This window comes from Nyctereutes procyonoides, unplaced genomic scaffold (assembly GCF_905146905.1).
Source record: "Nyctereutes procyonoides isolate TBG_1078 unplaced genomic scaffold, NYPRO_anot_genome, whole genome shotgun sequence".
Classification (NCBI taxonomy): Eukaryota; Metazoa; Chordata; class Mammalia; order Carnivora; family Canidae; genus Nyctereutes; species Nyctereutes procyonoides.
In genome coordinates, this window is record NW_026575030.1 from 42,822,067 (window position 1) to 42,849,658 (window position 27,592).

At 37.4% G+C, this 27,592-nt stretch overlaps 1 protein-coding gene across 7 annotated transcripts in view; it reads right to left on the reverse strand.

Annotated features, from left to right (window-relative positions):
• Window positions 1-2,944: 2,944 nt before the first annotated feature.
• CMSS1 (cms1 ribosomal small subunit homolog) overlaps window positions 2,945-27,592 on the reverse strand; it is a 372,389-nt gene continuing 347,741 nt past the window's right edge. For all 7 annotated transcript variants that reach the window (XM_055315903.1, XM_055315902.1, XM_055315901.1 and 4 more), the window contains 8 exons: window positions 20,546-20,617; window positions 18,609-18,738; window positions 15,010-15,069; window positions 13,791-13,893; window positions 10,791-10,851; window positions 10,272-10,359; window positions 4,641-4,729; window positions 2,945-3,246 (listed from right to left, as the gene is read on the reverse strand). In XM_055315903.1, the coding sequence (XP_055171878.1) occupies window positions 3,163-3,246; window positions 4,641-4,729; window positions 10,272-10,359; window positions 10,791-10,851; window positions 13,791-13,893; window positions 15,010-15,069; window positions 18,609-18,738; window positions 20,546-20,617 (687 nt within the window). In that variant the 3' untranslated portion in view covers window positions 2,945-3,162. The remainder of the gene's footprint in view (window positions 3,247-4,640; window positions 4,730-10,271; window positions 10,360-10,790; window positions 10,852-13,790; window positions 13,894-15,009; window positions 15,070-18,608; window positions 18,739-20,545; window positions 20,618-27,592) is intronic.

Genomic DNA, 27,592 nt, shown 5'->3' on the forward strand with positions numbered 1-27,592 from the left:
CAGAAATTATTCCTTAACTAAACCTGATATTCAGCAGGAACACAGCTCTCTTCAATCAGTCATTGGTATATTTTACTTGAGGCTCAAAAAATGTGCGCCAAATGCTATGCCTAGGAGGAACAGTCCCCGGCAGGGTCTGCAGAGACCAACATCTGGTGACATTGGGAAGCAGTTGTAACAGGCTATTTCTGGGATGTGGTGACTAATTCAAGGCAAGCCCTTCCTGAAAGGGGGAAAAAGGATTTATCTTTGAGAGCTTGCCTAAAGCCTTGGAGATTAATACGAAAAATAAAAGTTAGGGCTATTTTTTCCAAATATGGCTTCTTTTAACATAAATATAAACTAAGTTGGAGAAATGTTCTCAGATTACAGCTAACTTTGCTACCTGTGATAATGAGGAAGAAGGAAGCAAACAGGGTTTGTAGAGCACAGATGTCTAATATTAGCAGCTGCCAATTTTTTTCATCCATAAGAAAGACTCCAGTAGAAAATACACATTAAAAACATCTCCTCCAAACTTTTTCCAAGCATATGTTTTGGAGTAGCTCAAATGAGGCAAGAAAAAGGAAGAGGAAGATAGATAATTGGTTAAATGTTCAATATTACAATATGGTTTTGTTGGTTTGATTTGGGGTTTTTACTCATTTATCAGAAATCCCCTAACCTTTCATTAGACTGTTAATAATTAATTCCTTTTCTTTAAAGTGTATTTAAGATATAGAATTAGGTTTTTTTTTAAAAAAACGGCAACTTTCTAATCCCCCTTTTTCCATTAACATTAGGCAGAGAAGCCATGTTGGACTATTTTTATTTTTATCTTATTTCATTTTCTTAAGAGATGGGGCAGAAGGAGAGGGAGAGAGAGAATCTTAAGCAGACTCCACATCCAGCATGGAGCCTGATGTGGGGATTGATCTCATAACTCTGAGACCATGACCTGGGCCAAAATTAAGAGTCAGATGCTTAACTGACTGAGCTACCCAGGCACCTGTGGATTATTTTTATATTAAAGAAGGCAAATGACTTTGGCAGGTGTACCTAGTTTAAAAGAACACAAAATAAATGCAATTACTTAGATTAGGTGGTATTCAATTCAGAGCAAAGCTTCCCACTTGCAAAATTGGGAAAAGCAAGTATCAGGGGGGAAATTTTCAACATATCACTTGAATCTAGCTTGGAGATGGTGACAAGTATGGTTGCTGGTATCAGCTTTGTATGAGAAGATGGCAGCAAACATTTCTAATTCACATCTACTATTTGTTTTACTAAAGAAACACAAGAACTTGGATTTAAAAGGCAGCAACAGTCCACAAATTAGATTATATGTGCACAGTTGGCCTACAAAATAATCAGGTATGTTTGCCATCTGGGTGCTTGGTCCAACCTTGGGTGGAATTATATACTACATAGATAACACCTAGCCAAAGGGCCATTATAGTAACAAATCTGTGAGAACAGAATTTCTTAGGTTTTTTTTATAAAACAACAAAACAAACTAACCAAAATCTTAAAGTAGAAGGAACTTTCGTTTAGTATATTAGTCAGGGTTCTCCAGAGAAATAAAATTAATTGGAGGTATGTAAAGATATTTTTTAGAAGGAATTGGCTCACATGGTTATGGAGAAGGCTGGCAAGTTCAAAATCTGTACAGCTGATGTCTCAGTTTGAGCCTAAGGCCAAAAGGTGCTGTAAAATCAGGAAGAGTTGAGGTCCCAGTTTGAAGGCTATCAGACAGGGAAGAGCCAATGTTTCAGTTGGAATCAGAATTCCCTCTTATGGGGGGCAGGGGGAGGCGGTTTATGGTGGGTGTATAGGGGGTGGGCAGTGTCAACCTTTTGTTCTATTCAGGCTTTCAACGGACAGGATGAGGCCCAACCACATTAGGGAGGGCAATCTGCTTTATCAAGTGCACCCATTTAAATGCTAATCTCATCCAAAAATACCCTCACAGAAACACTCTGGATAGTATCTGCTCAACTATCTGGACAACCTCTGGCCCAGTCAAGTTGACACATAAAGTTAACCATCATAGGTAGTAGGTGAACACATTTCTGGGGCAACATTCTTGAGATAGAACAGATCACATTTTATAGGTACTTCTATATTTACGTATTTCTCTTCTAAATAAACCTATTTCAAGCATACAAATATACTTCATATACTCTGCTTTTCAAGTTTCTAAAACTGGATTTCCTTAACCTCAGTGCTACTGATTAATATTTTGGGCCAGATACTTCTTTATTGTGGGGTTGTTCTGTAGGATTGTAGGACGTTGAGCAGTATCCTTGGCTAAAGGGTACTACCTACTAAATAAATGCCAGTCATAACTCCCCACTAGATGTTAGTAGTATCCTCTCAGTTATGACAACCAAACATGTCTCTGGACATAGCAAATGGCCCCCGGGGGCCAAAATTGCCCCTGGTTGTTGAAGATCCACAATTCTAGATATGGGTATGATAATTTGTTAGCAGCTGTTATATTGTGATATCATTGGAAATTTTAGAGAGTGATTTTTTAAAGTCCTTGCTTTCATTTCTCTCTAATGCTGTGTAGATAGCTTCCCAAGGGATTACCAGATATTTTCTGTAAATCTGAGATTATTATAAGATAAAAAGGTAAAAAATAATTAAGATAGTTGTAGTTATGTTGTCGTCTTTCATGCATTTGTAAAGTGTTACATATATGTGCAACTGCTTCTATCACTACCACTGCCACCCTTTGCACTGGGACCAGGCTTTAGTTTAGAAAACTGTTCCATGAGCACCATCACACAGATGCCTCAACAATCCTAGGAGGTACCATTCTCATTTTGCAGCTGATGAAACTGAGGCTCAGAGAGGGAAGTGGCTTGGCTAAGGTTGCGCAGCTGCTCCTTCCTTCTGCATGGTAACATTAGAGGCCAGCTGGTGAAGGAAAAACTCAGTCTGCTCAACAAAAATCATATACAGGCTGGTGATACTTTATTATACAGAGAAGTTGGCAAAGGACAGCTTTATTTTTGTCAAAGAATCTCCACCAAAAATTTCTAGTGATTCATCTGGTGATGCAGTTAACATAATAAAACAATAGCTGATATTTACTGAGTCCTTGCAATATTCCAGAGCTATTAAATGAGACGAAAACCCCAGCATAAAAGCTGAAATTTTCATTAGAACCCAGACTTAGAAAAGGCCCAGCTTCAAAGATTCTGATTTGCACAGACTGAGGACTCCCATTTCCAGAAGTTCAAAAACCTCCTTTCTTATCTAAATGAGAGAAAAGAAAAAAAAAAAATAAAGTTAAGATCAAGCAAAGATGGTCTTGGTGAATAAATTCAGCCATCTGGACTTCCTGGTAATTGTGTAGCTGTCATGGCCAGAATCAAGGAGGGCAAAAATCCTAAACTACATTTTATGCAGAATTAAAGTATTTACTTAAGTAAAGGAAGAGGTACTAAATAAAACATCAGTTTCATTAGAGGGCCCTCTTATAACCATTCAAAATAAAATCTCATGAAAGAAATCTTATACAAAGGGGTTTCAAAATACCCAAAGTATGGCTAGATTGCACATATATTTCAATATAGGATAGCTGATAATGATGACATCAACATAATACAAATAACTATGGATGACAAAGTTTTTTTTGACACAATTTCTCATTATTATTATAATTAGAAAACTTAGAGTGGATTACTCAGATTTCACATTACAACTGAAATAATCAACTATGGCCTTATGTGCTAACATCGAATTTGTTAAACTAGTTTTAAAAAATCAGTTCAGGGCTCAGGGTGTGTGTGTGTGTGTGTGTGTGTGTGTCTGAAAAAATTGTCTTTTAACTTGTACTGATCAATCATAATCAGGTTGGTCATTCTGGGGATATAGTTTTATATGGTAAATTAATTTACTCAGCATGTTTGGAGGATTAGTTCCAAATCTCTCTGATAGTTACTGCCATGGTTAATTGGTGATTGGCAGCCATTTTTATTATTGGACAAACCTTCTTCTCCCCAACAGATACTTCTAAACAGCAGGCTAGAATGAAAAATTAGCCCCATGATACATAGTAGGTGGCAAATACATTTTTCACATTTTAATGACAGTGGATTACTTTCATAAGTATATAATAAGCTAATGCTGTGGCCACAAAGGCATTCAATCAGTTTTAATCCACTGAGACATCAAAATAATTTCCCCACCCCCCAAAAAACAAAATAGCCCTCTATCTTAAGTGAGTTTTGGGTGAGGGAGATGTGGGCCATGAGGCAAGTTTATGCCCCTGCTTCCTCATGCACTTATAAGAATGAAAGACAAAGATGGCTATGTCTCTAAAGCAAGGCACAAAAAATGGGCAAGTCCTCCAGGTCTTCTTGTTTCTCAAAGGTACAGCATAGATGTGGCCCCCAGTGGGGTGGAGGCCATTGGTCATTTAATGAAGAAACAAAGCTGATTCCTATAAAACACATGGAAAGGATACAGTGAGGTCTAAGGGAGTGAGATGGACTCTATAATTGTAGTTACTTCAGAGTTAAAAGCTAGAAATCATTTCAATGGCCAGAATGTGCTGGCTCCTCATGTCAATGACTTTATTACTGTATTTGAACTCAAGTTCAAGTCGAAGAAAAAAAGATTAAAGGCAATTGCTGGTTACACGGTACCTCGGGAATGTCCATCATCCTCCTCAACTTCTGATCTCTCCAGTTCCAGTCAAAAACCAGGAACTTTAAGGGGTTCAAATTAAGGCCACCTAAAAGAAACACAGAGAGTTGCTACAGCAAAGACCTCATGACAGAAGTTTATTCAAATTACTTTTTAGTCTCCTAGTTGCTTTTTGCCTCATTTGCGGTCCTCTCCCCCAGCAACTAATCTCTACACACTGAATGCAGCCAATGCTTTCCTGATGGAAAACAAATGCAGCACCCTGAGATTGCTTTCCTTATAATCTTATCACTGATTCTGAGGGAAGCAGAGAAGCTGCTAAGTTTGTCAATTGCTCAAGTGCTGGGAAAGAATCAATCCCAAGCCTCCATCTCCTGAAGCCCGGGAGGGTGAAGTGCAGTTTGGGTAGTGGGCCTTCAGAGAAGCTGAGTCCAATGGAATGTGAATGATTATGAGGAGGTGAATGGACAGAGGATGAAGCTGGGCTCAGTGGTTAATTTTAGACAGAAAAGGAAGTAAATATGAATAACTTTTATTCAAAGTCTGTTATCATTTGAGAAGGCTAGTAAACCACTTAGGACTCCATTTCTACTATCTTCCTATCTATCTACAGACGGTTATGGAATGTGGCGCTGGAGGGGACCTCAGGGATTATCTGTTCCTCAGAGGTCTCAGAGTTGGGTTAGTTTTTCCCACTCCCCATGTTCTTCCTATTGCCCCAATCTGTTTCCTGTTACATGTGGAAACATAACCAAAGCCTTTCTTGACTCTGCAGCACTTCCCCTCAACTTTTCTCTGTGATTATTTCAGTATTTCCCCTTCTGCCTAAGAGACTTTTCCTTCTTCTTCCTCTTCTTCTCTTCTTTAAAGATTTTATTTATTTGACAGAGAGAGAGAGAGCGAGAGCGCACAAGCAGGGGAGCAGCAGAGGAAGAGAAAGAATAGGCTCCCCACTGAGCGAGAGACCAACATGGGGCTCGATCCCAGGACCCTGAGATAATGACCTCAGCTGAAGGCAGTTGTTTAACTGACTGAGCCACCCAGGCGCCCCTCATTCTTTTTATAATTATAATGCCTCTTATTTATTCAAATATTTTTATTTATTTGAGAGAGAGAGAGAGAGAGAGAGAGAGAGAGAATGCTTGCCCAAGCGCCCAGCTGGGGGGAAGGGCAGAGGCAGACAGAAGCTCAAGCAGCCTCTGTGCTGAGCATGCTCTGACACAGGGCTCGATCTGTGACCCTGAGATTAAGACCTGAGCCTAAGTCAAGAGTTGGAAGCTTAACCAACTGAGCCACCTAGGTGCCCCCGTAATACCTCTTATTTAAAATTCTCTCTGCGAAATTAAAAACGATAAATTGAGAAGGACAGTGGGTTGGTAGTTTTCCCTTAAAAATAATTTACTGTTAATGGGAGAGCAAAAAGGTACAACCTATCAGGAAGGTACTTGAGCATTATCTAATAGGAGCTTTAAAATGCTTGCTATTTGGTAAAATAATTTTCTTTCCATGACATAGCCCAATAAATACATTAGAAACTTAAATATAGTTAATGGGGTGCCAGACTGGCTCAGTCAGAAAGTATATGACTCTTAATCTTGGGGTTGTAAGTTCAAGACCCACATTAGGTGTAGAGAGGACTTAAAAACAAAATCTTAAAAAAGAGAGAGAGAAACTTATAGTTACTTGCAAAGATGATCATTGCAGTATTATTTATATTAGCAAAAAATCAGAAATAATCCAGTTATCCTACCATAATTGAATTGCTAAAAAAAACAATATAACTTGGGATAAATATCCAAAATACATAAAGAACTTCTGCAAATCAGTAGCAAAAAACACAAATCTGAATTAAAAGTCAGAGGAAATGAATAGATATCTTTCCAACGAAGACATTCAAATAGCCAACAAGGACATGAAAAGGTGCTCAGCATCACTGATTATCAGGGAAGTGCAATTTTAAACCACAATGAAATATTACCTCACACCTGTTAGGATGGTTATTACCAGAAAAACCCACAAGAAATAATAAGTGTTGGAGAGGATATGAAGAAAAGTGACCTGTTGTGTACTGTTGGTAAGAATGTAAATTGGTGCAGCCGCTATGGAAGGTAGTAGGGAGGAAATTGATAACAGAACTACCGTATGATCTAGCAATTCCACTTCTGGGTATATACTCAAAGGAAACAAACTCACTAGCTCAAAAAGATATCTGCATCCCTGTGTTACTGCAGCATTATTTATAATAGCCAAGACATAGAAACAACCCGCAGGGTCCATCAACAAATGAATGAAGAATATGTCACACACACACACACACACACACACACACACACACACACAGAGAGAGAGAGAGAGAGAGAGAGAGAGAGAGAGAGAGAAATACTATTCAGCCATAAAAAGGAAGGAAATCCCGTCATTTGTGAAAATAGGGATGAATCCTGGGAACATTACACTAAGTGAAATAAGTCAGACAGAGAAGGACAAATACTGTATCATCTCACTTATATGTGGTATCTAAGAAACCTAACTCATAGATACAGAGAACACATTGGTGGTTGTCAATGGTGGGGGTTGTGGGGGAAAATGGGTGAAAGTGTTCAAAAGGTAAAAACTTCCATTTGTAAGGTAAATAAGTTCTGGGGATGTGATGTACACCACAGTGACTACAGTTAATACTGTATTGTGCATTTGAAATGTAGTAAGAGAGGAGATCTTAAGAGTTCTCATCATAAGAAAAAAAATTTATAACTATTCAAGGTGACGTTAACTAAACTTATTGTGGTAATCATTTCACTATATATGTATAAAGTCATATTGTACACACTGGACTAATACAATGTTATATGTCAATTATGTCTCAATAAAATGTAAAAAACAAGTAGAATATTATGTAGAATATTATATAGCCATTAAAAATGAAAAATTAAAATTTTCATGCCAACGAAAATCTTCCTAAGATATGTTAGGTAGAAAACACAAGTTAAAAAATTATGATATACAGTTTGATCTCCACTTATAAAACTAAATATATAAATGCATAGAAAAAAGACTAAAGGAAATATATTCAATATTAACTAACAAGTGATTATCTCTAAAGTGATTTATTTTCTTTTCTATACCTTTTTGCATTGTTAAAAAGCTCTGATTGTTAGAAAATCTCCATTATTAAATCTCTCCACTGAGACCTCACAACTCTATGAAAATCAAATTTCAACAATCTATACAGCTTTGTTCCCTCTCTCTCCCTTTCTCTTTTTTATTTTTTTTATTTTTATTTTTTAAATTTTTATTTATTTATGATAGTTACACACACACACACACACAGAGAGAGAGAGAGAGAGAGAGAGAGAGAGGCAGAGACACAGGCAGAGGGAGAAGCAGGCTCCATGCACTGGGAGCCCGATGTGGGACTCGATCCCGGGTCTCCAGGATCGCGCCCTGGGCCAAAGGCAGGCGCCAAACCGCTGCGCCACCCAGGGATCCCTCCCTTTCTCTTTTTTAATATGGTGAAGAGTGACCTTATTCATGGGTGGCCTAGAGACACACAAAGAACCACCTGGATTCTAGGCAGGGATGAGGTGAATCTTTAGCTAAGAGCTGTGGGAGAGGCAAGGTCCACCTGCTACCCAGCCAATCTCTTCCAACTCTGTGTCTCGCAGATTTGCTATGAGCACATCTCATCTGTCCCTTCACTTCAATGCCCTCTCATGTCCCTAAGGCAAAAATCCCAACTCTTCAGCTTAGTGTTCAAGGTCCTCCCTCCATACTCTGACTTTCTTTCCAATTGAATCACTGGCTACTAAAGCCCATGAAGTTTTCAAACAAGAAAGTTGGTCTCTTTCATAAACAATAAAAATCAGCATTGGATTTTTTTTAAAGATTTTATTCATTTATTCATGAGACAAACACAGAGAGAGGCATAGACACAGGCAGAGTGAGAACCAGGCTCCATGCAGGGAGCCCGATGCGGGACTCAATCCCAGGACTCCAGGATCATTCCGGGCCAAAGGGAGGCAGGCGCTCAACCGCTGAGCCACTCAGGCGTCCCTAGCATTGGATTTCTTAGGGTGTAAAACTCATTGTGGCAAACTTTTTATTGGCATTTTATTACTATACCAATCCTTTGAGGAAGATACTACCACTATCCCTGTCATTTGAGTGCAGAAACAGATTTGGAAAGGTTAAGTAACTGGCCAGTTGCTGGATCTGGGATTTGACTCTGAAGGTCTGAATCCGTAAGAGGGGCTTTAACCTCAACGCTGTATCTCAATTATATGTATCTGCGTGCTCTTCTGATTCAGCAGTTTCACCATTCTTGATTGCTTTTCTCATATCTCCATACTTCAAAGATCCTATTTCAATCCTCATACTTCTGAGATCAGTTAAAGACCATTATGTCTCTGCAAAGCCTTCCATACAGATTCAACCTCCATAAATTTCAACCCCTATAGGATTTGGAAATGCTCATTTGGCCCTTGGCATATACTGCCTCATGTTGTCAATCTCCTTCCATGTATATTTATTTCTTCAAGGATCAGGAGCTCCTTGAGAGGGAAAAGCTGTGGAACTAGGAAGGCCTAGACTGAGAGACTGTGGGAGAGCCACTTAACCCTTCAGAGCATCAGAGTTTTATTCAGAAATAAAAATGCTAGACTTCAAGGGTGCCATGAATATTTAATGAGATACCTAGGAGTGTTTAGCGTAGCACCAGTGCAAGTATGAACTCAAAAAATATTTCCTTTCCTTGTCCGGGGCTGCCAAGTTTGTTACTTCTTTGTAATTGCAGACTTTTGTATATAGTGGGTTCATTTAACCCTGGATGATTTTCATCTGGAAGGAAACATTAGTATTTTAAGCTTTTGTTTGCTTCTTGGCAAATGACCAACTCTACACTGAGCTATTACATTGATGAACACATTTCTTTTAGATATATAAAAAAATCTAGGAAAAGCTCCAGTTACAAAACAAAGTTCTATTAGTGTATTAAATAAGTAATTTGGAAAAGATTATTGAAAAGAAATCTTTAATGGTCTGGCAGGTAAAATAGGTAATAAGATCATCAGCAGATTAACAGGTTTTAGGCTACTGACTTTGAGAGAGCCAAGAAATTATAAAAACCTGCTGGTGGATGCTGTCTGGAATACTTTCTGGGTAAAGTACTAAAAGAGAAATGCATCTGGGAGAAATATTCTAGGATACCTATATTTCATCCATGGAAACTGCATTTTTGTTTCAACATGTTTTGTAAAAAGCCTTCAACTGAAATAGGAGTCTTGGGAAACTAAGATTCAATTAATTAAGAGGGAAATACTCAACTCATCCAGCTCTACAAATTCTAGAGGTTGCAAATTGGTGGAATGAATTGTGGATCCACTAACTTGCTTAAAAAGCAACTTGAACTGCAGTTTGCCACAATCCTTACTATTCCCTATTGCATTATACTTATGCTGGCCAGCTTTACTGACAAAAGACTATTTCCAACTCCCAAATTAACACAGAAGTCTGATTTCACTACATTACAAATGCAGTTTCTTAAATTCACATGGGGTTAAGGGAAACTCCCAGTTCTGATTAGGCATATCAATGCCTCTCTTCATACCTTGTTTATTTTTTATTTTTTTTTTTCATACCTTGTTTAATGAGTTCTTTAATCCTCCCTGGTGTTCCGACACCCAGGTGTACAACACGCTTCTCCAGCAGCTTTACCTGCTCCTGGACCTATTTTTCCAAGATGGAAGAGTTGAAAGAAAAGAAGAGTCATTAGAAAGTGATCATAGGCGCTTTATTTAAAAGTTAAGGAAGTAAAAAAGTAAATGGGGCTACCTTTGTTTAGGCCCAACTTCCAGTGCAAAGAAGGTTAATTAACATCAGACAGAAAAGCATCGCTCTGTAAAATTGGTACATCTTCAAAGAACCCAGGGGTCAAACCTCAGCTCCTAGGCAGGAATTGTGGAGCACAGAGGAGAAGCAACTATTGTTGGGGCAGGTGGGCATGCAGAGGCAGGGAATGTAAAGAACACCAGAACAGCTGTTAAATATGTTATATAAGGAGGCATCAAAGAAAACACCTGCTAAGGAGATAAGAAAAACCAAGGAGTGGCCCTTAGATAACTTACATTCCCCATCAGGACCCACAGGGCCTTGCTTACCTTTATGTGTTTTGCGAATAATTTCATAACTTTGCTGTCTCCTCTGAATGCTGTCATCGACCTAAGGGGAAAAAAAAGATCAATGCCTAAGAAAACTTACTCACTGAGGGCCACTTTGACTACTTAAGTTTTATGTCTGGCTTTAAAGAGAGTATGTGTATTTATGTGTATAACTGAGAGCATGTGCATGTTTATATATACACAGACGCAAAAACTTCTGAGATTTTCAGGTCAGCCCATCTCTGGAAGGAAAGTGAGGAGGCCTTTAATTCAGGCACGTATCTGGGTTGGCTTTGACTTTTCATACACAAGGTTAATTAACTCTACTGAAGTTTCCTTGATAACTGAAACATATGTATCTGCCCTTCATCTGTAATATAGGATTTCTGATTTCAGATCCCTGGCAGGGAATTTATTTTTAAACTGTGAGAGAAGAAGAAAGCCTTATGTATTTCAATCAGAGCAATCTTCTACTTTTACCTAAATAGGATGACAGTTTAGGGGACATATTTAACATTGATTCATGGTCCTCAAAAGAAAAGGTACTCTTACAAAAGTTAGAATTATTTACCATTAGTACTTATGAATAGGGCTTGTTGTGCTAGCTCAGAAATCCCTTTTTGCAAATCACCTAACCTTGAAGTGGATCATAATATTACCAAAGACACAGAAGAACACAGGATTGGTAAATGAAGTGTGACAACATAGTGCTTTTGTGCCCTTTGGAAAGGTATTTATGTATAGTGAAAGCTCAAATCAATGTGACGGCTTGTTTTTAAGAGGCCATCCCCAGGCCAACCTCTTTGCCATTAATATTTGAACTGAAATGAGTTCTGTGGTGGTAGTTTTTAAAACACTGAAAAGTCAATGTGAACTACTATGATTTCAGAACCAGCAAGTACAGCTACCCAAAAACAGTTGGAGTCTTGAAGATCAATTGTGTTTAGAGAGGAAATAGTTGCATGGAACACTTTTGTTTTGCTGAAAGCCTGTGTGATACAATTTAATGTGTGTGCCTCATGGGGAAAGGAGATTTTGAAGAATTTAAAAACTACTTTTCTAAATTTGGAATCAGATTAGTTTGTTTAGAAAAATAGATGCTAAATAACTACTGAGAGTCTACATTTGAACCTTAATTTATTTTCTCCAGGACTTGGATTTTCCTTTGTTTTGTCTCCTGTCGAAGCCTGGTGCAGAGCCTGGCTCTGGAAGAGGGCTAGTTCCATTAGTAAATTCCATTTTACTCTGATGTCTCTTCTCTGAAAGCTCAATGTTACCACTGATCCAGTGGAAGCATTTTCTTTTTTCCTACAAAAACTAAACTAAATGAAAGGGTATGTGAAAGCACTTAGTAAAGCACTGACAAATTATCTTTAAAACATAATTTTTATATTAAAAATTTCAGTCTATTTGAATTTACCTTGGTATAAGAAGTGAGATAGGAATCCAACTTTACTTTTCCAGATGGCTACCCAGTTGTTCCAATACCATTTATTAAATAATCCATCTTTCCCTACTGATTTGTCACCTTTGCCGTATGTTAGGTTTTCATAGGCATATGGGCCTACATCTGGACTTCCAATTCCGTTCCCCTGGTGTGATCTGGCATGCATATGCCAGTTCCATACTGTTTTAGTAAGTGAGACTTGGTAATATATGTCTATTGGTAATCTGATAATACTACAGGCATAGTATCCTTTAATACTCTTTATCAGAGTTTCTCCAGCCACTTTTCTTCTGGATTTTCTCTTATGAGCTTAGCTTCTTTTAAAAATTTGAACTTTAGTTTATCTGGCTAGAAAACCAATTCTATTGGGGTTATATTGGGAATCTGTGAATTTTATAGATTATTCTAGGTAAAACAGACATCTTTACAATATTGATTCTTCCCTCCCCACCTTTTTAAAGATTTTTATTTATTTATTTGACAGAGAGAGAGAGAGAAGGAGAGAGAAAGAGCGCGCACAAACAAGTACAAGCAGGGGCAGTGGCAGAGGGAGAGAGAGGAACAGACTCTCCACTGAGCAAGAAGCCTAATGAGGGGCTTGATCCCAGCACCTTGGGACCATGACCTGAGCTGAAGACAGAGAGTTAACCAACTGAGCCACCCAGGTGCCTCTATATTGACCCTTCCTATTCAACAACATGGTATGCCCTTTTGTTCAAGATCTCCTGAGTTGCAGAGCACTTATGTGGCTCACTGGGTTAAGCATCCAGCTCTTGATTTCGGCTCGGGTTGAGATCTCGGGGTTGTGAGATCGAGGCCCACATCAGGCTCTGTGCTGGGCATGGAACCTGCTTAAGATTCTCTCTCTTTTTCTCCCTCTGCCCTCACTCCCTCTTTAAAAAAAAATCTGAGTTACTTATGTAATACTTTCTTTATATAGATTTCGGTAAGTTTATTACTTGTTCTATTTTTTTCTTGTTATCCTTTTAAATTAGATCTTTTCTTCCATTGTTTTTTTCCAATCAGTTACATTATTTCATTGCTTTTACTCTTGCCCTCTATAATGTGTGTTCTCCATGCAGCAGAGAAAGTGATCCTTTTGAATGATTGATTATTCATATCATATGACTCCTCGGCTCAAAATCTTCCAAAAGCATCACATCTCAGGGCCTTTTTGTGCTTACTGTCCAGTCTATCTGGAATGCTTTTCTTCTAGATATCTGCTTGGCATTCTCCTTCACTTTGTTCATGTCTCTGTTCAATGTCAATCTCCTTAGAGAAGCTTACTGTGACAACTCTTTTAAAAGTAACCCCTCAACCCCCTCTATCCCTTTGCCAAATTTATTTTTTCTTATATAACTCAACGTTATCTGACATTGTAATGTATATTTATTTGTTCGTTGCCTATCTCCCTCACTAGAAAGTAAGTTCCATGACAGAAGGGAGTCCATCTGTTTTATTCATTATTGCATCTCTAGCATAGAACACATCAGCTTGACACATATCAGTTACTCAGAAAATGCTTACAAAAACAAATAGGTGAAGTGTCTAACCTAATGAGCTCCAAGGCCCGGACAGCAGAGCTGCAGATGATCAGCATCAGAACTGATTTCTTCTCATTATGGTTTTTCCGAAGTTTTACCCACTTAGGACAGACTGAAAAAAGACCATAAGAAAAGTTTTACTCTAAATATAGGAAAATAGGGCCCCTAAAATTGAGTATCCTTCAATTATTCTTTGTTAGTGTTTAATTAAAGTAAAATATAATAAGTACTGTCCAGATTCTATTCTATGGCTATTCTAGATATTAGATTAAAATGAAATATCATAACTTATAACATAAAACACATAATATGCCAAGTAGCTAAATGTGACTAGTTTTAGGACCAAGTAAAAAAAAAGGCTGGAATAATACATTTTTGACAATTTATGTTTGATGCCTGAAGGCAAAGACTAAATAGGAAAAGAACTCTGATTCAATAACGTTAGATTTTAAAGAAACACTCGAGATAAAAATGGAAATGACATTAAAAAATAGCAAGCATTTATTAAACATGAACACTGTTCTCACAATCCAGTGAAGTTGATTCTACTATTACCTATATTTATACTTGCTGAATTTGAGGCGGAGAAGGGTTTATGAACTCAAGTTGAGTGTCATCAGAGCTGATTTGAGTTTGAAAAAAGAATGTTAAATCTCTATATCTAAATTATTTTATTGTCAACCACAAATAGGTGACTATCTAATATGAATAATCTTTAGCTTATTACTGGCTACATACAATATATATTGAAAAGATGAAATCAGATTGTGCAGTGTATATCCATGGTCTGAGTTCTGAGCATGTGAACAGAATTTCAGAATTTTACAGCTAGAATAAAGATCACATGTCCAACTTCCTTATCTTTCAGAAAACAAAATCAAGTCCCAGAAGAGTACTCAGAGATCTGTCCCAGATCAAACAGCAAATTAGTGAGGGTCTTGGAACTAGAACACTTATTCTCTGGATTCCTGTATCAATACTTCTAATGTATTATAAACAAAAAATGAGACTAAAACCCAAATAATTAAAGCCAGAGCAAAACAAGAATAAGCTTAAATAAACAAATTAATATCAAGATGGACCTTAAGAAAAACCTCCATTTCAAATCCATTTGAGGTGGAAAGTTCTGCTTTTAAATGTAGTTTTAAAAGTTTTTAAAGAGATGGATGTTTTAATGGAGTAATAACAAGTTGGTGAAGAATCTAAAAGAAAATTAGAGTTTACTTACTTTCTCTTAGGTATGATGAAAGACTATGAGTCAAATCATTGGCCTTGAGGAAACAGGAGTCTAGAATACAACAAACATGTTTTGTAGAGGATTTTGCAAAAACACACATGATCAAAATAAGTTCATTGTGAATTGTGCCTTCTTGAATAATATTGTAAAACATTAGTGAATGAGGGCTCATTATATATTTGAAAGTGTTGTTCAGTATTTAAAGCAACAGCAGCAATAAGAACAAGTAAACTTTTAATTGTCCATAATTTCTTAGAGTAAAAACTTCACACAGTAGATTTTAGATGTACTTCTATTAAGGGTATAAATACTGTAGCATATTATAAACAAATTATTATAATTTGTTTAAATAAATAGTATTACAAACAAACAGAGTGGGAATAACGTATCAAAACACAATACAACACCACAGTAAAAGACAATATAACACTGAAATAAAATATAGGGGCCTTGCTCAACCAAGGACTATCACAGTCTAGCAATTATGTAGCATTATTAATTACATTTAAGATGTATAAAAAAGCAAAATCAAGTTTACCACTCTAATTCTTTCTACAAGAAAAAGGTTTTCTATAAATACAGAAGAGTGCTAAGGAGTAAGCTATTACTAAATTAAATGACATTGGGATCCCTGGGTGGCGCAGCGGTTTGGCGCCTGTCTTTGGCCCGGGGCGCGATCCTGGAGACCCGGGATCGAATCCCACATCGGGCTCCCGGTGCATGGAGCCTGCTTCTCCCTCTGCCTGTGTCTCTGCCTCTCTCTCTCTGTGACTATCATAAGTAAATAAGTTAAAAAAAAAAAAAGATCTTTCTAAAAAAAAAAAGAAATAGATAAATAAATAAATTAAATGACATTTATATTGTGACCCAGCATATACAACTCACATTTTGTGAGTTAACTTCAAAGATGTTGCTTCCTATACAGCTGTAGAGCCTTTGATGGTCTTTAAAACTGTAATTTCCCAAGCCTCCATATGATTAGCCTCACCTGGAGAACTTTACAAAAGATCCAGATTCCTGGGAGGGACTCCTTTTGTTCGTAAGTCAGAATTCCTTTGGGGTGGGCCTGGGAATTTGTTTTTTAAGTTCTTGGGTGATTCAGTTGCTGCTAGCCTACAGGCATTTTAGCCCTGATCTAAACCACACTGCAGCTCTCAGGAGGACAGCTGAGTTAACTCCAAGAAATTCCTGTCTCAAAACTAATTAAGTGCCCATGTGTATGACATTACCAATGTACAGTGAACAATATTAATTGAAAAGACATGTTCTTGCCCTACAGACACAACCTCAAATCAGAACCAAGTTAGACATTCAGCAAACTAATAGGAACTTCATTATCTGTATTCACCTTATATTTATGCTTCTGCCTCTGCCTGTTCAAAATAGTCCAGTGTGTCCCTCCTCTCACCTACTACGGACTTCCTCTCTGTCCTTAGTCTCCTATGTAGCAACTGGGGTCTTTTCTCCCAAACATTCTCAGGATGAATTATTCACTATGTCTCAGAAGGGCTTAATTTCTTAACTGAAAATAAAAACCTTTTCTTTTTGTCTATAAAAGTTTAACATCTTCCTTCCTTCCTAAACCAACCTATGACCATACATTCTTATTTAACTACGTAACTAAACTGTAATAGAGCAATAATATAGTGTAAACTCACTATGGAACTCAAGTGACTTTTAAAGGTTTCTTCTGACCTCTATATCTCTACAATACCAGGAAACTAATATTTATAACGTTCCATAAGTATACAGAGTAGCAGCAGTCCCACGATCTCACAGAAGAGTGCTAAGGAGGTATACTTATCCTTCTGGAGTTGGAGGTATACTCTAACAAAGAACTGGAAGGAAAAAGCAACCACTGAGTCAACTTTAGTTAAACTTTGAACAGAGGCTTTGTTACAACACTTCGCTCCTGCGATAGAGCAGTCAGGACATAGCTCTCCTCAAAGGAACTATGCCCAGAGAGGGGTGGTTTCTAACTTCTGTTGGAGCTGTTGGGCTTTGTGCCTCTAAAGCTCCAGATCTCGCTCATGTAGAAATGCACTCCTTAAATTCCCTAAAGGGTATTCCTTTTGGAAAAGAAACAGATGGGTACTCATGTCTCCAAACTCAATGTGCATTTTTTTAAAAAGCACATCACAAAGGAATTATAAAAATTCAGGGAACAGGATGTTTGCAGCTTCTTAAGCCTCTAGAAGGCATATAGTTGTAATGGAAAAGGAAAATCAAGCTACCCTCAACTTTTTCCAACAGCAATAATTAGCTATCCCTTGTTATCTATAAATAGCTCTCCTGGAAGAGTGATACCCAAACATTGTGTGGTTTGATTTTGTAACATCTCTTTTCTTTAATCTCTGCTCTGAAGAGTTAATAGGATGTATCAATATTTTCAAATTAATTCAGTTGTTTTAAGAATTTTGCAATATCTTTTTAACTTAAGTATAACTACTCTAAGGCAGTAGATCTCAAACAGTAATAGGTTTATTTAAGAGTCTTTTGGGGTGAGGTGTCAGCTTTGCTAAAAGTGCAGAATTTTATTCCTATCTTTAGATAGTTTGCTTGAAAAAGTCTGGCCTGGGACCCAAAACATTACCACAAAAACCAAACTGTAACTAGAAATCTGTGATAAGCACAACAAAACTAAGATGCTTATTAACACTAAAGTTGGAGTACCTGGGTGGCTCAGTCGGTTGAGTGTCCGATTCTTGGTTTCAGCCTCCATGATGATTTCACAGGTCTCACAGGTGGTGAGACTGAGCCTGGCACCGAACAATCCCCCAGCCCCCAGTGGAGCCCCTTGCTGGGCTCCCTGCTCAGGTCCCTGCTCAGCATTGGAGTCTGCTGGAGATTCTCTCCCTCCACCCCTCCCGCCACTTGAATGTGTGCACTCTCTTTCTTTCTCAAGTAAATATCTCTCTTTTTTTTTTTTTAAAAAGCTGAAGTTCTTGTCTATAAAAGGTGAGAAAATTAATGTTTCATATCTATACTTTTAAAGGTGGGGATCCCTGGGTGGTGCAGCGGTTTGGCGCCTGCCTTTGCCCAGGGCGCGATCCTGGAGACCTGGGATCGAATCCCACGTCGGGCTCCCGGTGCATGGAGCCTGCTTCTCCATCTGCCTATGTCTCTGCCTCTCTCTCTCTCTCTCTCTCTCTCTATCATGAATAAAAATAAAATAAAAAAAATTTAAATGTGTGCTTTATTTTAATTTCTATTCTCAACTTAGGGTTCTTACTCCTTTAAGGATGCTAAAACAAAAAAATGCACTCAGCAATCAGCTTTTTCTTAAAAAAAAAATGCAATTACAAATCTTTCTTTAGATTGAACAAATACCATTTAGTATCTTAATAAAGAAATCATTCGGAAGTTAAAACTATGAGGTTGAGGAAAGGAGTCTCAGCACAGGGAAAACACATTGATTCACCAGCCGAGATACCTAGGTGTATCATATACAGTAGAGGAAAGATACACTGCTTTTGCTTTTCCTCATCAGGAAAGCTGACAGCAATAACAATGAGGCTTGCTAAAATGACTAACCCCAGAGTAGAAAGGGGAAAAAAATAAGGAAAAAAACCAAACAGGTCTGGTTGTACCTGGTAGGTTTAGTTCTTCTAATTCAATCACTGAGCGGCTGCTGCTGAAATAGTCCTTCATCAAGTTCTGCAGGTCTTCAGGGGTCCCTGGTTTTGGCTCTGATTTTGCAAGAACATCAGTAATTTTCTTCTAAAACATGAGAAAGGAAGAAAACCTCAGGGAAGATAGATTTTAGAATGACATTAGCTTAGAATATGTTGAATCCTCTGGCACTTAAATAGCACGTAGATTTTGGCAATAGCTGAGTGTGAATGTGAGTTCTAATAAATACACTTGAAAAAACTTAATACTTTTTGGATGTATAGCTACTGATTTGAAAAATGAATGGGTGATCTAAAAGTCTCCTTGTAACTCTTGGTCTGTGGCTTCCAAGAAAACTGAAATTTTTGTAGGAGTTTCCATAATAGGGCATTATTTTCTGTTAAAAGTCAAGAAATTGTGTTGCTGTGGAAACCTCTCTTTAATCCTTTGATGATTTTTATTCCTGGGAGAGTAGAATTTTGAGAATTTTTTGCCTAACCTGGTTTTTAAGGCACTGAGTCTCAGTTTGGATTTCTGGGATTAAAGTAAAACCCGCAGGAGTAATCTGAGCACTGGAGCCTACTGCAAAAGGGGGACTGTAGACTCAATTCTCAAGTCTTGGGAGAGAGTTGTGAGGTGGCCCTGTGGAAAGCAGAACAGGAATGACTTTACAGCATCTATTTTGATTTGAACTCATTTATGTAGCATTTACTGAGTGCCTGCAATGTATTAGGAACACTGTTCAGTTAATTTTCATCATAAACTTCCCTTCTCATTTCCTTCTAATGTTTCATCAAATATCCACAAAAGCCACTACCCACCCCCACCAGCCTTTTCAACTCCTTCCACAATATCCTCATTTCTATACCACTGCCAAGAATGGTCAAAGTTCTGTCAAATGAATTAACTTTTAAAAATATGTCATCAGTAGGCACATTTTAGCATGATCTCAGCCAAGGCTAAAACTATCTAGCTAGAGTTTTGACCTTGAGCCACCAAGAACTTAACACTCCTGAAGGCCATTAGTGTACAAACTATCAAAGAGAAGTTAAAGTCACTTCTTTAAGGACTTGCCAAACCTGAGCCAATTTGGCATCTCCCATCTTTCTATTTGGCCATTTGTGAGCAAAGAAAACATATGCACATATACCCTTAACTTTCTAAAAGCTTGCTGTTAAGTAATTGGTTTGAATCCATCTTCTTTCTTCTAATCCCAATCATATTTCCTCTGCTGAATTCAGCAGTAGACCTTTTTGGCAGGGAGAGAATTACACCACTGTTTTCACAACTGTGGTGGAAGGTCAAAGCTAACCACACTTTCTCTAAGGTTGAGCCATAAGAAAGTCTGTGTAGGAGCAATACAGTCTTCCACGCACTCATAGGCAAGTATTAAAATGCAATGCTTTAAATTACAGTTCCAAATTACAGTGAGAAATACCTTATACTACTGTCATCTGGTTAAATTTTTTTTTTTACTAGTACTCTAAGATATAAGGTTTATTTTTTTTATTTTTTTTTTTTAGATATAAGGTTTAAAAAACAGAAATGGATATGAAAAGAAAATCAATAATTTTTTTTTCCTTGGGCAGGACCAGAAAGGCCAGAGGGCAGAACAGCTTTGGGCTTCTTCTAGGCTTAGAAATCCATGTCTATCTTCTGACAACAATGAAAACAAAAGTGGGTAACAATGATGTCTGGTGCTCCACATGAATGAAATAGGAATCAGAAGAATTTATTTTTAGCTTCAACAAAAACATTTAATACTAGTGACCTTAGGAAAGTCACCAAACCTCACTGTATATTATAATCTCTGAAGTGGGAATTACAATAGTTGCCTCATCAAAGTATACTATACAGAAATGTGAGGTAAATCACTGGGGGTTGTAAGAAAATTTTAAGAAAAGTATTAATATACCTTTCTTCTCCTCCTTGTCTTGGTGGCATCTTCTTTTGTTTCCTTTGGTTTTATCAAGAAACATTCTTTAGGCTGTAAAGAGATACAGATGAGGAAATTTTCATCTTAGCATGATAAGGTGGTCAAGTCATGGTAGGAACCCCAAAGTACCAAAAAAAAAAAAAAGGAACCCCAAAGTACCTAGGCCATACATGTATTCTTCATAGTATCTTGGTAATATACAGACAGTGATGTTGGAAGACCCATAGGCTACCAGGCAGGGACTAGGCTGAGGGAATTTGAAAAAATCAGAAAGTGCAGATGATTTGAGACTGGTAAATCTTTGAACTCAGGTCAAAATGTGTGTTTGAAGTGGCGCTGCAGGGTACTAAAGATTGAAGACAGTGGTTAGGTTTGTAAAATACAGGTAGAAATAGATATGATTAAATTAAGATGTAGTAAGAAAGTTTTTGACTATTGTGACTGGCATTTTCCATGAACTAGCAATGCGTGAGCCTGTATTTCCACGTCATTGGTATACTGTTTTGTTATTAACTCCTTTCCTCTTTCTTTTTTTTTTTTAATTTTTTTTTGAATTTTTATTTATTTATGATAGTCACACAGAGAGAGAGAGAGAGGCAGAGACACAGGCAGAGAGAGAAGCAGGCTCCATGCACCGGGAGCCCGACGTGGGATTCGATCCCGGGTCTCCAGGATCGCGCCCCGGGCCAAAGGCAGGCGCCAAACCACTGCGCCACCCAGGGATCCCTCCTTTCCTCTTTCAATAAGCACTGAAAAATGGAAGTAGGACCTATTTACTTACACTTTTATAAAACCAGCTACACCAAATGCCTTACTTATCTGTAGTGACTGCAAAATGAATGTTTCTGCTGATGGTCTGACAAAAGTTTCAGCACAATGACATTCTGAGTAATCATTTTGCCTGTTGCCTTGACCTTTGAATACCCTATCTAGTTTAGTGCTATTTTTACCCTGATGGCTTTTTTTTTCAAATGTAGAAAAACAGGAGATTTGGATTAAGACCTTGATTTATAAAATAGAATGCCTTGGATTCCATATTTATTAATCATAAGCAGGAATATAGAATGTTTCCTGTGCTGGTTCTTTTATGCAACATTTTCAAATAAGTTGCCAAGAAAGATATAAAATATGAGTAAAAACTTATTCTGAGTTTTTCCTGGATTAAGTTTCCATTCCAACTAGAAAGTACTCAGTTTAAGCTGGTAAGCTACTAACTAAAACAATCTTGTCTCTACTGGCTCTGTTTTAAATGAATACAGATGAAGCTTTTTATTAAAGTTTGCAGACAGCCTGCAGATTAAGAATGCCTATGCCTTAAAGTCAGATATATACATATATCTATATAATGTAGATCTCTCTATATATCTACAAATTTCTTCAAGACATGGGGTCAGGACCAGCAGTTTCTAGACTCTGTTTCAGTTAGTAGAAAGGCAGATTCAAAGGTTTAGGATGAAAGTAACATGTGAATCTTGAGATTTTAGCCTCTTCTCAGTTAAAACGAAAACTTGGCAAAAGCAATTGCATCATAGCTAAAAAGAAAGATATTATGACCTCTTTTATTTAGAAAGTTAAGCTGTCTTGTGGATGCAGATACATGCCAATTTGATGCTGGTACATGCCAATTAGAAACTGGGCCAAGGCCACTAATATGTCACAGAAGCTGCCAGATGGTCATGAGAGTCCAATTACAGGCCAGGGTAACATTCAGCTCAGCTCATGCTCTTAAGGCAAAGGCCTGGATATGATTAGCAGATCTCTCAAGGCATACTGTAGTATCTTGTCACCAGTATCAAGCTTTTTGGGAATCAGAAGTAGCAACCTGTTCCATTTTGTTATTTAGCAAATGAGGGTGGTCTCTAACAGTATGTTCAATGTGCAGGGTTGTATTTATGTTAGGTTTACAAAGTCAATTAACTCTAACATGACATAAATTAAGTCTAGAAATAAGCTTGCTTCTAGGGATATGGACTGTTCAATTCTGGAAGAAAAAATAACGTAATTCGGGATCCCTGGGTGGCGCAGCAGTTTGGCGCCTGCCTTTGGCCCGGGGCGCGATCCTGGAGACCCGGGATCGAATCCCACGTCGGGCTCCCGGTGCATGGAGCCTGCTTCTCCATCTGCCTGTGTCTCTGCCTCTCTGTCTCTCTGTGACTATCGTAAATAAATAAAAATTAAAAAAAAAAAACCATAATTCTGAATCATGCATAGGAAAAAAGAAACATGCTTGGTGAACTGTTTTAGTTAAGACACACTGCATGAGGTTAAATGTTAGATTCAAATTCTTAGATCATCCTAAAAGAAATACAGTATACTGTTTGTTTTCTGAGAGCAGTTACCTTATGTGGTTGAGGTTGGGCACTAGTAAAGAAGGTAAGTTTATGGGGGCAATTTCCATAGAGGGGTGATGGCTTTATGAAGAAGTACAAATACATTTTGCTAAAAATTCTGAAATTTAGCCAGCTACCTTACAAATACTGATGCTTACCTGAAGAGAAACTAGGTAAAAAGATGCAGAAGACTCAGGCCAGACTAGCTAACCATTTCTGGATACCAATCTCAACAGTCTGTCTTTGACAGTTGATAAGTAATATTTCTTTACATGAAATCTAGTGATCTTTTAAAGTATAACTTAAATATGTAGTTTAAATATTTAGAAATATATATGAAATAAACTAATCTTTAAGTGAAGAATCTAAGGCATATTCTCAATTCCTTAAAGTGTCAAAAATTATACCCTGAACCATGAAATCAGTATTGAACAATTGTAGTGGAGAGATTTCAACAATATTTTGGAAAATGGAGAATGGTTGAAACTGGATGGAAGTGATTTAGCAGATAGGTAGAGCTAGCACCTAGGTTTCTGGAGAGGGGGAAGCTAACAGTAAATGACGTTGACCTATTGGACTCTGAAAGGGTTCAGTAGCTGGAGATACAAGATACTACAGATACAGAAGGGTTTAAAAGAAGAACATTGGTTGAAAGTTTATATTTAGAATGATTAGCCTCCTTCCCACTTCCCACCGGGCTATATATCTTCTGCCCAGGAAGTCAAGCAACTATCTGATTACTGCTTCCTCTCATCTTGCTCTTCCTGGCAGCAGACAGAAGTTTTAGTCTCTGAAGAGAACAAGAGGACCAAGAAATCTGGCACAGGGAAGATGGGACAAAGGTTGAGATTCCCTTCCTTTTCCTGTCCCTGTTTCAGAATGTCTTGAGCCAGGCTTATATATTATATGAAGGAGACTACTGAATTTTTTTTCTGGAAAAGTGAATGGACTAAGAAATATCACAAGAGAGTGACATTTGGGGGGCATATTAAATACAGCTTGCTATCCTACTACTCTACTATGAAGTTCACTAATCAACAAGCCTTACATATACAAAAAAAATTTCATCAGCTTTTTAGTGTCTCTCTTTTTAATATGAATAGACAGCTAAGTGTTCAACAGTGAGAGCAAATAAACAAAAAGATAAAAGATTCAAAACAATTATAATTAATATTCTCAGACAGAGAAGGGAAGAATTTCAGTCATGAAACAAAACAACAACAAAAAATAAAACAAATAAGAAAACTGGAATAAAACTGTAGGAGGAAAGCTTGAAGATAAAGGAAATCTCCCCAAAAGATGAAAAATGGCAAGAATATTAGATTGAGAATCAGCCTAAGAGATTCAACCTTCCAATTAAAGGTATAACAGAAAAAGAAGCCATATAAAACAGTGGGAAAGGACTGATCAAAGAAATAACACAAGAGAAGCTTCTCAGAACTGAAGGAAACTATCTACAATATGAAACTCTAAATTGAAAACCCATTATGTCTAAAATACAATGAATATGAAAAATATCCAAACTGAAGAGCATCATTGTGAAATTTCAGATCATGGACAAATATGACTAAAAATTTCCAAAAAGAGAAAGAGTAAGTTACAAAATACTAAGAGTCTGGAAAAAGAATTGTGTTGGACCTTGCAACAGCAATAAGGTATGCTAGGACTTAATGGAACAATGCTTCCAAAATTATGAGGAAAATTTATTTGAGAATTAGACTTTTATACCCAGCCAAACTATTGGTCAAGTTAAAAGTTAAATAAAGGTATTTTCAGGTATTTAAGGTCTCAAAAAATTGACTTCCTACCCACCGATACTAAAGGCTGTATTCTAGCAAAATAAAGGGCTAAACCAAGAAAGAGTAAGATATGGGATTCAGCAAATAAGGAAACTAATCCAGAAAAGTGTTGAAGGGGCAGTAAAGAGAAATCTCAATTGCTCAAGAGACCAAGAGAATAACCAATTCAGAGTGGAATAGGAGCATAGAGGCCTTCAGGAAAACAATGAATGATCTATTTGAGCATATGGAAAATATTATTCATGGACAAGTGGAAAAGATGTTGGAATATATGGAAACAATTAACAGTAGGAACACAGCAAGCTAGGCAAATGAAGAAATGAGGCAATTATTAATGCCATGAAAACAAAGAGTTGTGTAAGAAAGGAGGAATGATTATAGCATTCTCCCCCTCAGCACTGAACAGTAGTTCCGTGGTCATAATCGTGAGATAGTGACAACTGTTTTAACCAAAATGTGATACTCTGTTAGCAGGAGAATTAGCAGTCAGAGGGGGAATATGGGGTAGATGGAGAGCTGTGTCCTCATATGCTGTCTCAGGAAGTTAAGAGATCATGTCAGGAGCTGATAAATAAAAAAACAGCAGTATAAACTATATGTTAGCAAATATGAAAAACAGCTAAAAGCTGATGGTGGTTGCCTCTGAAGAAACCCCTAGGATAAGAGTAGGAAAGGTGATGTTATTTTTTTATGAAAAACTTTTAATGGTGTTTTATTATCACTTCGGTAAAAAAATTAAATTACCATATTACAACAAAAACAAATATGTTCATTGTAAAAAAAAATTAGAACTGGCTTTTTAGTTTCTTTTGAGTTTGGTCAAAAGTTATTTAGTATATACCCATCAAAATGTCTAAAATTAAAAGGCTTATAATTCCAAATATTTACAAGGATATAAAACAACCAAAACTCTTATACATGGATGGTGGGAGTACAAAAATGGTACACTGGTTTGGAAAAAATATGTCATTTTTTATAAAACTAAATATGAGTCAACAATTCTACTCCTATGCATTTTACTCAAGAGAAATAAAAATATGTGTTCACAAAAAGACTGTATATTAATGTTCAAAGCAGATTTATTAATAATAGGCCCAAACAGTAAGTAGCCCCAGGTATCCATCAATAGAAAAATAGAAAGTGTGGAGTATTCATATAATTGAATATTAAGAAGTGTTATGAACTGAATTGTAACCCCCTCCATCCCATTAGTATTTTGAAGCCGCAATCTCCAATGTGATTATATTTGGAGATGGGGGAATTTAAAGAGGTAATAAACACTAAAGGAGGTTCTAATGGTGGGGTCCTAACCCAATAGGATGGGTGTTCTTATATGAGAAGGAATAAACACCAAGGAGACACACATAGGGAAAAGACCATGTGAGGATACACTGAGAAAAGTGATCATCTACAAGCCAAGGAGAGGGGCCTCAGGAGAAACCAGACCTGTTGACCCTTTGATCTTGGACTTCCTGGCTCCAGAACTGTGAGAAATAAATTTCTGTTGTTTAAGCCTCCCAGTCTGTGGTATTTTGTTATGGCAGCCCTAGCAGACTAATATACTCAGCAATTAAAAAAATGAACCACTATACATCAGCATGGATGAATCTAAAAAACACTGCACCGAATAAAAGCTTGAACAAAGAGCATATCCTATATGATTTCATATACATGACATCAGAACAGTGGCAGGCCCTGGGGCATGGAGTTTGGAAAGTGATTCAGAGGTGGCATGAAAGGATTTTGGGGTGATAGTAATGAGGTGATAGTAATGTTTTTTAAACTGTAGGGATTTGTGTTACAAAATTGTATGAATTTGTTAAAACTCTGTGAATGGTACCTGTGACATTTATGCATTTGATTGTATGTTAACTTATCTCCAAAGGAAAAAAGAAGATCTTTAAATACTGAATTAAGTTAGTGATTTACATGTGGAAGTGTCTGGGAGGAGTCCACTGACTTTACCAATTACTTTGAAATGTATCAAAAAGTAGGTGATTGATGGATGAATAGCATTTCTGAGCACAATGTAAAATTTTGTACTTTGAGGTCACTGAGGGTGAGGGCCTGAAGAAAGTGAAGAAAATCTTATAGGAAACTGGAGGAAGAGAATCTTTGTTATGTCGTGATACAACGTTTAGCAATACTGTTTTCTGCAGTTATGTGGAAAATAGAAATGTGTCTAATGGATCCAGCAAAGGAGATCTAATGGATTCAGCAAAGGAGATCCAAATAGTATTTAAGGTTTCACCTAAGTTCTTCTTGTGGCTCATAGTAAAGTGGAAAAGGAAGAAGTTAAATTGAAAGGACTATCAAAGAAGTCAAGGTATATGAGTACAAACCCATTAAGACCTCAGAAAGAACAAAGGTGGTACCTCAGAGTACTATTCAGTCACATAAAAGCTCTTTAAAGAAATTAAAATTGTGTCTCACAGATTCTCTCAAATATGCCTCTAGGAAGCTTCAGTTGTCCCTCAGTTGTCTAAGCAGGGGCCCACAGAAAAGAAAGTTTACTGGAAAAGATTTGTGGTTGTGATTTCTGCTCAATGGAGTAAACCATAAGAAGAACCACAAGAAGACCTACAAAATTCTTAAAGGCGTTATATATTCAGAAATACATCTCTAGTTTGAGCTGAGAAGGTGAGAGGTGGAATAAAATGAGGCAAGGTCTTTGAACCCTGAGAATTCTACTGTCAAGAAGCAGGCTGAAAGAACTTTTTAATTGCAAATACATGCTACCTTCCATTAAAAAAAAAGGGGGGGGGACACCTGTGTGGGTCAGTAGTTGGGTGGCTGATTTCAGTTCCGGCTGTGACCCTGGGATTCAGTGTAGAGTCCCACATCCGGCTCCTGTGAGGGGTCTGCTTCTCTCTCTGCCTGCGTCTCTGCCTCTCTCT